We start from the raw sequence: 10,731 nt of genomic DNA, 5'->3' as shown, positions 1-10,731 counted from the left end.
ACTTTATATTTCATTTTCATTTTTGTATCTTTCTGAAATTGAAAAAGATTGTTGATTTTTGAATCGGTCAAGTTTTACTACTTAAGATCAATAAAATTGACGAGATATAGACTATTTCCCAATAATTATGCAAAATATTTCTAAATTAATAATAATATAATAATAATAATATAAGAATAATAATATTTCTAAAATTGGTCAAGTCGGTCAAGTTTAACTTAAGATCAATAAAATTGGCGAGAAATGAACTATTCCCCAATAATTACAAAAAATATTTCTAAAATTGAAATTTAAATCCATATTATTCTGTCAATTTGTAACATTACTACACTGTACTTTCGTTAACAAATGCATGCAAATTTAAGAATAATTTGGAAATACTTGTTCACAGTTTAGAAATACTATATCACAGAGATTAAGAAAAGTACATTCCACTAAAAACTAAATTACATATACATTACTAACAAAATTTGAAAGCAGCGCATATTTACTTTGTCGTATACCCATTGATATATCTTCTGGTAAATGTAGATATTCTGGACCTTCAGGATCTAGATATGTTGCATACATACTTTGAATATCTGTGTATAAACTACTTTCTGCTTTTGAAGTCATTTCTGGGTTTAACATACGTTTGCTTAGATCATCTAAAAATAAATACATATATTGAAATTTATCAATATTTTGTTCACTCGTAACTGTTTTTATTATATTTTCTTATAACTGAGATTAAAAAAATATTTCACATAAAATTCAAAAGTTTTATGTACTATCATGAAAAACATTTGATTTGAAACAAAGAATTCATTGTAATATGGTAAACTAGCACATTTTGAATTCAAATATTTTTTATAGAAACAATTTTAATGTTAAATAAGTCACAACAAGAAATTATTGGCCACCTGTTATCACTAATCTTGATCTAACATGATCATTAATCTTACATGATTCTTGTACATGAAATCATACTAAACTAACTGTTTATTTCTAATACGAGTATAGAATATCAAAAAGAAAAAATTTATCTTGCATTTGAATCCTGATACACAAGTAACAAAATATAAAATACAATAGTGATATAACAGATAGAATAAGAAGACAAAATTTCTAAACAAAAATAAGTAAATAAATAAATATTTCATTTTATTGAAATTTTTGTTATTTAATTTATGTTTCCAAACTCTTCTTTCCAATTCTCAAGTTATTCTTCATTTTCAATATATATGTTTTAAATCATATCGATATTGCATTGTATACAGGGTCGGCAATAACTTTTATCACTTCGAAAATCACCATTATTTTTAGATATAAAAAACATTGTATATTGTATAAAGTTATATGGTTTAAAGGGGGCCATAATGGTGACAGTAATAATTTTTCTACAAGTGGAAGGATTTTGAACATTTTAAAGTCACCTTCATTTTTTTTTTGAATGACATGGTATACTTTTCTATTTCTAATAAAATAGCATTTGTTTAGACGATTCCAAGGACTTACAATTCAAGGTCACTCGATAACAAACTACAGGGTTGTACAATAATATACAACTTTTGTATACAAAGTTTTTCTGTATCTGTAAAAATAACGGAGATATTCAAGGTGATCGAAGTTATTGTCCCACCCTGTATATTTATATATGAAATTATACATTTATCTCTCACTAGTTACTTATCATTAACATAAATTTTACATTCAAAACTTTCAATATCTGACTGGAGTTGTCAAGCTTTGTAGAATTGTTATTCTATTTTCATTAGGAACTTCAATTACTGTTTCCATTTACATATGTTCAAGATTAAAATGTAACGTAGAATATTGTTTAATTCTTCTCAGCAAAATAATGTATAAAAATTCTTTATCGATTTAATTTTTAAATATTAACTACTCGCGCTAGAAAGACGTGCCACGCACGTTGAGATGCTTATGTTCCAAAATCGCCAATTTATCGCAGAAATAAAAATGACATGGGCTGCACGTCGGCTAACAACCAGATCGTTCATTTCTCGAGCTACAGTTGCCGAGTGCACGGCGTCGCATAGTGTCATCGATATCTTGGAAATATTTTAGAATCGATACAGTATCTCGCGGCGCCAATGTGACACCTTACGCGTGTTATACTGTAGCGCACCGCACCGCAACCGTGAGTTTATTGGTAGCGCAACTGGTTAAAAGAGTTTGAAGACATAAACCTTCTAAATATTTTTCAACTCAAAATACTTATATAATTATAATTATTTCTTTTCGTTTCCTCCTAGTCATATTGTAAAATCAAATTTAGCAATAATAAAATACAATGATAATGATCATGTATCGATAATCATTTGTATAACATATATGTATTTACCTATATCTAAACAGAACTGGAAAAGATTCATGGGTCCAGTCTCTTTGATATGTTGCATAAACATGTATAACAATTTGGGATCATTAAGAACTTTATCTAACGAGGGCTTTAGGTAATTCTGCGTGATTTTTGTCAACAATGGGATTGTTACCCAGCACTGTAACATTGGTACGTTAATTGCGTCCACATGACTGGAAACTGAACCGTCACGATGAGTTGATAACATCACTAGTGCATTTATGTTGTCTGGGTCAGCAATTGCATCTATCGCTGGTAGCAAAATCCAATTTGCCAAGATTTCTCGAAGTATAACCTGCAAATACACGTGTCCAAGTGTCATGAAAGATGGTCTAAATTAAGCAAAACAAATTCACATCGATACAGTTTTTTTTTATTCAAAAATGCTATCTCTTCGTATATGATTTAACACGTTGAGTGTCAAGACAACATATGTATCAAGGAGGACTATCTTCTGAGTGAAGAAGTCGATACATGTATCGAGTGACTATTGACCGTACTTCAACTTGTAATGGCCACTGTTTTGTTCCTATACTATTTATCGCTATTACTACTTTTAAATGTAGGATTGGAACGAGTGTGGCCCTAAGGGAATGCTTACAGTGTTTGGAACATAGGACGAAGGTAATCGTGTGCAAGAGGATCGATTGTAAGGAATATTTATGACAGCATCCAGTGCGAGAAACTGGCGAAAGTTTACGAATGCATCCTGAGTGTTTGAAGTACCTAGACCACTGAAGTCGTTTGGAAAATGCGTGATTGAGGAAGAAAGACTGACAAGAAGAGTGCAAGTCCTTCGGGTCACCGAATTAATTGAAACTTTGGAGGTTTGTAGATTTCGTCATGCAGTTCAAGAATATATCATTATAGCCGCCACTATTCAATAGTTTTTGAGATATTTACGATAAACCCTTTGCGGACGAAGCGGTTTTGAGTAAACCATACCGTGGGGCCGAGCCACTGACGCGATAGTCATTCAAAAATTATCAGCGCTCCTTTCTACTTAACACGTTAAACGCCATGACGGTTTTACGTGCCGTTCCATTCAAGCCACAGTTAGCCGTCATGCGGGCCCTTCCGGGCCGTACGGACCGGCGAGGCTTGAACGGAAAGTCTAGCGCCGGTCCCTAGTGGGACCGACGTGGCGTTTAACGTGTTAACCCTTTACGCACGGAGCGGTTTTGAGTAAACTGTACCGTGTCGCCGAGCCGCTGCCGCGATAGTCATTCAAAACTACCAGCGCTCATTTCTGCTTAAACGCAATTTTCGTTCATAGCGACGCTGGCAAAAGGGACATAAAACAGTCCACCATTTAATTTGGGACGTGAGGATCCTAGGGCCGCAACAGCGAACACATATTTATGTTGAAGTGGGTCGCAATAAGTGTTGGCGCTCATCGCGGCCGTCGGGACAATAATCACGGCGTCGTAGAAGGTTTCAAACTGTCCTGTGGTCCTCTGACTTAGGAGCTTTTAAAGCGGTCGAGTGTTCGCGGAAGGGGTAGAAAAAAACCGCCAACCCGCGCGCGGGAAGAACTAAGTTTTCGCGGGAAATGTTTACGCGGGAACCGCCCTCGCGCGGGAAAGTTGTGATGACCGCCCAGGGAGGTCGTAAATTAAGACGACCATTGGTCTGCAACATCGCTGCCTGGTCCCAGACTAATACCCGGCATGACATTGACGATAGCCAATGCCATCCGCGGGACAATGCCTGCTGACCTGCAGCGACTGCTGGTATGTGCAGGGACGTACCCGGTGCACACTCGACCCTAATGTCCCTGCTCCTTTTGCATGGGCGTAATGGCGGAATCTTAGCCGCCACAGTGTTTCTCGGTCATAGCAACGCGTTTACGTAGGACACATTTATGCGTCCCTCGGCCCCATCAGTTGTTTTTGCCAAACGCATATATGTGGCGCTCGTCCACAAAGGGTTAAAGTTTTATTACTTCTTTAACTACAAATTTATTTCCAATGGATTTCATGTGGCGTTGTGGCCGAACGGCGACAACCAAATATTCCTATGATGGAGGTCCCTGGGTTCGATTCCCATCTGTAGATGTAGTGTTTTTCAATTTATATTTTATTTTATATTCATTTTTCGCCTATGAAAACATTATAAATAAACAATTGTAAATAAAATTTATTAACACGTTCCTTGCAAGACCGTTTTTCGAAGACTTTCCGTTCAGGCATGCTTTACAGTTGTATTGTTTTGTTTCTGGCATATGCCTTACAATGATTAAAATAGTGCAAAAATCATAATTATCAAGGAAAAGGTGTATAGTTTAAGATGCATAACACAAAAAACCAATAAATTTACTTTTCTAGAAATTAGTTTAACAAATACCTGGCTGAGTATTACCAAGCCAGTTGCATCCTCGCATATAATTTTTTTTATCATGTCTATATTAGTTTAAAATAAAACATTTTAATTGAAGTCAGATTTGTATACAATTACAAAAGGATGTTACGGTGAACTTTGTTAAAACATGGCAAACATAAGTGTGGTTTATCCACACAACTATCGCAGAATGTTGCAACTTTTACAGTACAGTTTTTTGCCAATTGGGAACCTAAATTTTTAACATTTTTTTCGTAACAAATTTTGCAATTAAAACAAGTTACGGTAAAGAAATTGACCACCACGCCGCGTGGGACGTATACGCCCCACGATCAAATGAACGCATCAGCAATATTATTAAGATGCCCATAATTGATTGCATAATGAACTTTTAAAAAATTCTTCATTTTACAATGATAATACCAAATGGCTTGAACGGAAAGTTCGCCATTTCGCGAATGGGAACGTGTTAATAAAAACATTTATTTTTTACGTTTTCTTATGCTAGTATATATTTGTTACAAAATAGTAAGAATACTATGCAAGAAAAAGTTTTTTATAGCAATCCTATGTAATATAGAAGGAACAAGAATTACAGAAGGAAAAAGAATTGAAAGAGAAAAGATTATTCCATGCCCTCTCCGGATCTGAAGTCCGGGCCCCACTGCGTAGGAGTACTAGTTCGTTGCCATTATGCCAAACTATTACATGGTAACCCCTCTAAACAGAATTGAATTAAACCTACGACAAATCTTCAACTGCAAATATCTTAAAAATGATTGAGTAGTGGCACCTGTAATCATATACCTTCACCATTAGGGGAACTAAATCTACCATCCTACAAAATTTGAATCAAATCGGTGACTCGAAGACCTTGCAGTCTTCTTGTTAGAGTAAAAATCAGTCAGTCTGAAAGTTGTCACTTGCGAGTCGTAGAAATCAGCCTTAAAAGTCAGTTCTAATAGAGTGGGAGTAAAAGGTCAAGTGAGGTCGTGGTCAATCGGGACAAGCGTTGCATAAGTACAATTGTATTTTATTAATCCGTTGTTCTATTAATAAAGCTTATTTTGTTCTGTTAAGTATTGCAGTATTATTCTAGTCGATCCCTTCCAAATACGATCCTAAATGTATATTGACACAGTTTCACAAACATATTTTTTAACGATATAATAATTATAGTAAAGAAATTAGCGTTCAATATGAAGTGAAAATTATGCAAAGCGGAACTGAACAAATTTTTATCACTGGGATGGAATTAATCCTTTGCGGACGAGCGTCGCATATATACGTTCGGCGGAAGCCATCAGTTTGGCCGAGGAACTCATATATGCGTTTGGCGAAAACAACTGATAGGACTGAGGGACGCATAAATGTGTAAACGCGTTGCTATGGCCGAGAAACAGAAATACGTGTTCGCTGTTGCGGCCTTAGGACCCTCACGTCCCAAGTAGTGGACTGTTTTATGTCCTTATTGCCAGCATCGCTATGAACAAAAATCGCGTTTAACACGTTGAGTGCGGCGCCGAGTTTGCTATACTTTCCGCTCAGGCAGCAGCTAGCGAGCACTTGATGCCGAGCGCTCAAGTATACCGAAGGGTATGAGCAGAAGATTACTTTGTTTCACTTTGTCGTTTGGACCGTGAGAATGGTACAGCCAATGCACAAATATACAAATTATAAACAGAAGATAATGGGGCGAGGAATGCCAGAAAGGCAAAAAGGCGATCACCAAGAAACGATCAGTCGAAAAAAGCCACGGAAGTGTAAAGATTTACTTTAGCAAAGGGAATTAAATTTTTACAATATATTAATTGTCATTGATAATTTAACCCTTGACAATGCCAGTCTTACGCACCGTTGATGATCAAACGAAAAATTCGCTGTCAGTCCCTAGGGACTGACGTAGCACTCAACGTGTTAAGCAGAAATGAGCACTGGTAGTTTTGAATGACTATCGCGGCAGCGGCTCGGCGACACGGTACAGTTTACTCAAAACCGCTCCGTGCGTAAAGGGTTAACACGTTAAACGCCACGTTGGTCCCACTAGGGACCGGCGCTAGACTTTCCGTTCAGGTCTCGCCGGTCCGTACGGCCCGGAAAGGCCCGCATGACGGCTAACTGTGGCCTGAATGGAACGGCACGTAAAACCGTCATGGCGTTTAACGTATTAAGTAGAAATGAGCACTGATAATTTTGAATGACTATCGCAGTAGTGACTCGGTCCCACGGTACGGTTTACTCAAAACCGCTCCGTCCGTAAAGTGTTAACCCTTTGCACTCGGCGATTTTTTCGTTACAGGAAAATAGTAATTCGAAAACTTCCTGCCACACGATATTTTTAAAAGGATAAATAAGAAATCGTAGGCAAATTAAGACGTAAAATTATTTTACTTTGATATTCCATGCATCGTTCGGTAATTGCAAATTTGATATATTAATTAACATCCATCTTTAGAATCTGATTAAATGACGACTGAGAGGCGCCTCTCGAGTGCAAACGGTTAATTTGGTTAGCACTCAACGTGTTAAACAATTTGAACGATTGGATAACTTATTTTAGCTTGAATCAATAAAATAATTCAAATTTCTTTAGTCTACTCAAAGAATAACTAGTTGCCTGAAACTATCAAACAACGAAACACATCTTTCTACATTTTTCATTATTTAATAGCATTGTTTGATCGGCTTGTTCAGAAGACTCACCTTATTGTTGGTAGACACGTGAATGGTAGGTAGCAAATGCGGTATCAACGCAGATACTATTCCTCTAAGGTAATTTAACTCTGCTTTGCGCGAGTAACTTGCTGGGTGTATCTCGCGTCCAAGGTAATCGATGAGATAGTTTCCAAACCGAGTCGTGTCAGACGTATCTTTCATTTTCGCGCGCAACGTTTTCCAGTCTTGAGCATGTTGCAAAATCAAAGGTACCAAGTGATAAAACACGACGTTAGGCACGTCTGTACGAAGCAATCGGATCGTAATGTTTTTCGTTGCCGTGGCTGCAGCCAAACGAAGCTGCTGCACAAAGGCTTCATTCGTTGAGAAGTCGGAGTACCAGGCGCAAACATACTTCTGTAGTAGATCTTCCAGAAGCTGTGGAAAGAAATCGTGTACGCATACTTTATATACTTTATATACTTTGATCGTTTGCAGTATGTTTAAAGTAAATTACGATTTATGTAAATGTAAGAGGGTCGCGTTAATTGAACAGAAATTATCTTAGCATTTCTTAAGAACAGAAAGTCACAGTCGAATAAAGTCCTTGTCGATGGATAGAATTTTATCGCAGTGAAAAATTATGGTAATGGCTTATTAACATTAGAGTTATTAAACTAGTCAAAATGATTGGCCTCAAACCTCTTAGTTTTGTAGTCACTGAAAACGTGCAGCTGTTTTTAGCGTGGTTAATGTTGGCTTTTATTGAAATAGATATTGTAGGATTTTTTGCTAAATTAATCCTATGCGGACAGAGATCTGCGCGTCTAATAAACAATAACCCTTTTTTAATAACAAAACAGGTTTATTTAACTAAAATATTACACTAAGTTTCTCTCAATTCTAATTCTCAAACACACGATCCTCTACTCACTACGTCTCGACTACACGCATTTTGACTTCTGCCTTCTTCTCTACTCTCTCGCGCCCTTGCATCCTTACTTAACCGTTTGAGTCCCAGGGGGTTTTGAGAAAACACTGTCGAAGAATCCTGAACAGTGCAACTGTTTTTTCTAAATGAGTACGACAAGACCCAAGCAGCGCGATAGCGCTTCTTTTATTTTATGTCGAAAAATCCCAAGTGGCGCGATAGCGCTTCTTGTACTTTATGCAGCACCGAAAATGCAATAAAAAGATATGCATCCAATATGTTTTGATAAACATCAATGTTACAAATTATAGGTGTTACTCTCCATTTAAATTGTTTGTTCATAACACAAAAATATTTTTAATTTGTAATTCGTTATTTTATGAAATTCATCTGTATTATTACATATGCGTACTGAAAGTTTATAAAAATTTCAAGTTTTGTTTGATAAAAATTATTGAGAAGATAACAATGAAATACAAAATGTTTTATTTTCTAATGTATTATTGCGCTATTATTATAATATTGTACCTATTGTAAAATATATTATTTATATTAAAAGAAGGAGCTGTGTGATGTACTTGCGTCAGTAAATCTGAATGCGCGACTTCGACAGTCGGTGACGCATCGTCAGTTGTCCACAACGATCGAAATGTGTTGGGTTTCCTCGACATAAAATCTGAACAGCGCGATCGTGCTGCTTGGGACCCAAATGGTTAAAGCCAAAACTCTCTCTTTTCATAGACAGGCTTTCTTTCTCAATCACCCGCTACAGTCATAGATATCCCGTTAAGAGAATTCTTTCGCGCTATCGTTTGTTCTTTCGCCCGCAACCTAGATGTCGCCCTGAATCGCCCGAGTCGAACCCGATGCCGCTCCGCTGTTTATTATACCTCGCTTTTCCAGAAGCGACACAAGCGTTCCCATGCATTCTCTTAGAAGTAAGACCACACACTCATTCGTCCCGCTATCACTCTTAACCATTTGCGATGCAAAGAAATTAACGGTTATGTGTGCCAGAACAGTCGAGTGCAAATCATTTCGAAGCGCAATTAATATATTGGCTTCATTATCACTTTCCATTTTACAGTCTGGGGTCAATACTGATAACTTTACACGATGAAATGCAAGCAGAAACTGTGCCTCGGTAAAGAATTTCATTAACAGTTGACGTGTCACGCACGTCATTTTTCTTTCTGCAACAATCGCCTGACGACGTGTGTAACACGTCGCTGGTGTTCCGGTAACAGAAGCATCTCGACGTGTGTGGCACGTCTTTCCATCGCAAATGGTTAATACTATTTCGATTGTTAGCGTCCTTCACTGCTCGTCATCCCACAATATTATAGGCGTTATTATATCAGAGCTCAGGATTTTGCACTTGTCATGGCATATGGATTAAAGTTCATCATCTGTCTCCATTTTCCGCATTCTCGAAGTTGATTGATTCTCTTAACCTTTTAAGCGCTGAGTTGTGCGAAAATAAGCGTGTGCTATGGACTGTCCACTTTTTACGATAATGTGCATGCTGCGCAGTACATTTGAACGCATTCTCACGTTTTTAAAATTCTCTCATGTTTTTATATTTCTAGGCTTACAAACATCAATCGCATATGTAGGATTAATGCTAAATAAATCCTATGCAGATAGAGATCTGCTCGTTTCATATACGACTCCTTTTTAGTAACAAACAGATTTATTTAACCGTTTGAGTACCACGGGTCTTTGCTGTTTTCCTGTCCAAAAGTGCCAAGGAGCGTGTATGTATGTTAACTAAAGTTAACCCTTTCCACTCGAGAGGTGACCTTCAGTCGCCATTTCATAAAATTTAGAAGATCGATATTAATGAATATATCAAATTTAATGTAATCTAACAGTGTGCGAAGTATCGAAATCAAATAATTCTACAATTCTATTATTATATAACTGCTTAAAAAAGTATCTTCAGTTTTTTAGTAGAGAATCTTTGAATTTCTATTCTTCTCTAGGCAAAAAGTCGTCGAGTGCAAAGGGTTAAGTGCACGAGTACTCTGTGAATATTCACAATTGATTTTCTCGACTACGAAGCTTCGAATGAAAAAATTTTATTCTTTCTTTTCGATTTGTTTTTTCAAGTAGAATCATCCCTTGCTCAGTTCTATTACGAACTCCAATCCACCCTGTATGTGCGTGAAATATATATTATATAGAGTGTACCTCGAATGATCGAGTGAAAAGATTAGTAACTGCAATCGATAGCCGGACTAAATGCCATCTAGCGGCGCGAGGGAGAAAATAATAGAGAATGTAGAACAAAGAAATACAGAAAGAGGGAGTTAGTTGAGTAAAACGGGTGGTCGAAGCAGCGTGAGAGTGAGAGTATGAAATAATTATCCATAAATATCTGTCTCATCTGTATTGTTTTTGTTAAATATATATTTATATTATATATTATATTATATTATAT

The 10,731-nt window shown here is 36.7% G+C and overlaps 1 protein-coding gene across 1 annotated transcript in view; it reads right to left on the bottom strand.

Moving 5' to 3' along the window:
• LOC108550288 (sorting nexin-14) overlaps positions 1-10,731 on the bottom strand; it is a 62,529-nt gene that overhangs the window by 6,775 nt on the left and 45,023 nt on the right. The window contains exons 3-5 of the mRNA XM_017903991.1: positions 7,406-7,795; positions 2,345-2,657; positions 492-647 (exon numbers count right to left, since the gene is read on the bottom strand). Of these exons, the coding sequence (XP_017759480.1) occupies positions 492-647; positions 2,345-2,657; positions 7,406-7,795 (859 nt within the window). The remainder of the gene's footprint in view (positions 1-491; positions 648-2,344; positions 2,658-7,405; positions 7,796-10,731) is intronic.

The sequence above is a fragment of the Eufriesea mexicana genome, unplaced genomic scaffold (genome assembly GCF_001483705.2).
Source record: "Eufriesea mexicana isolate 0111107269 unplaced genomic scaffold, ASM148370v2 scaffold2646, whole genome shotgun sequence".
In the NCBI taxonomy this organism is placed as follows: domain Eukaryota; kingdom Metazoa; phylum Arthropoda; class Insecta; order Hymenoptera; family Apidae; genus Eufriesea; species Eufriesea mexicana.
The sequence above is the reverse complement of the archived record's forward strand: the minus strand, read 5'-3'. Positions and strand labels throughout refer to the sequence as shown.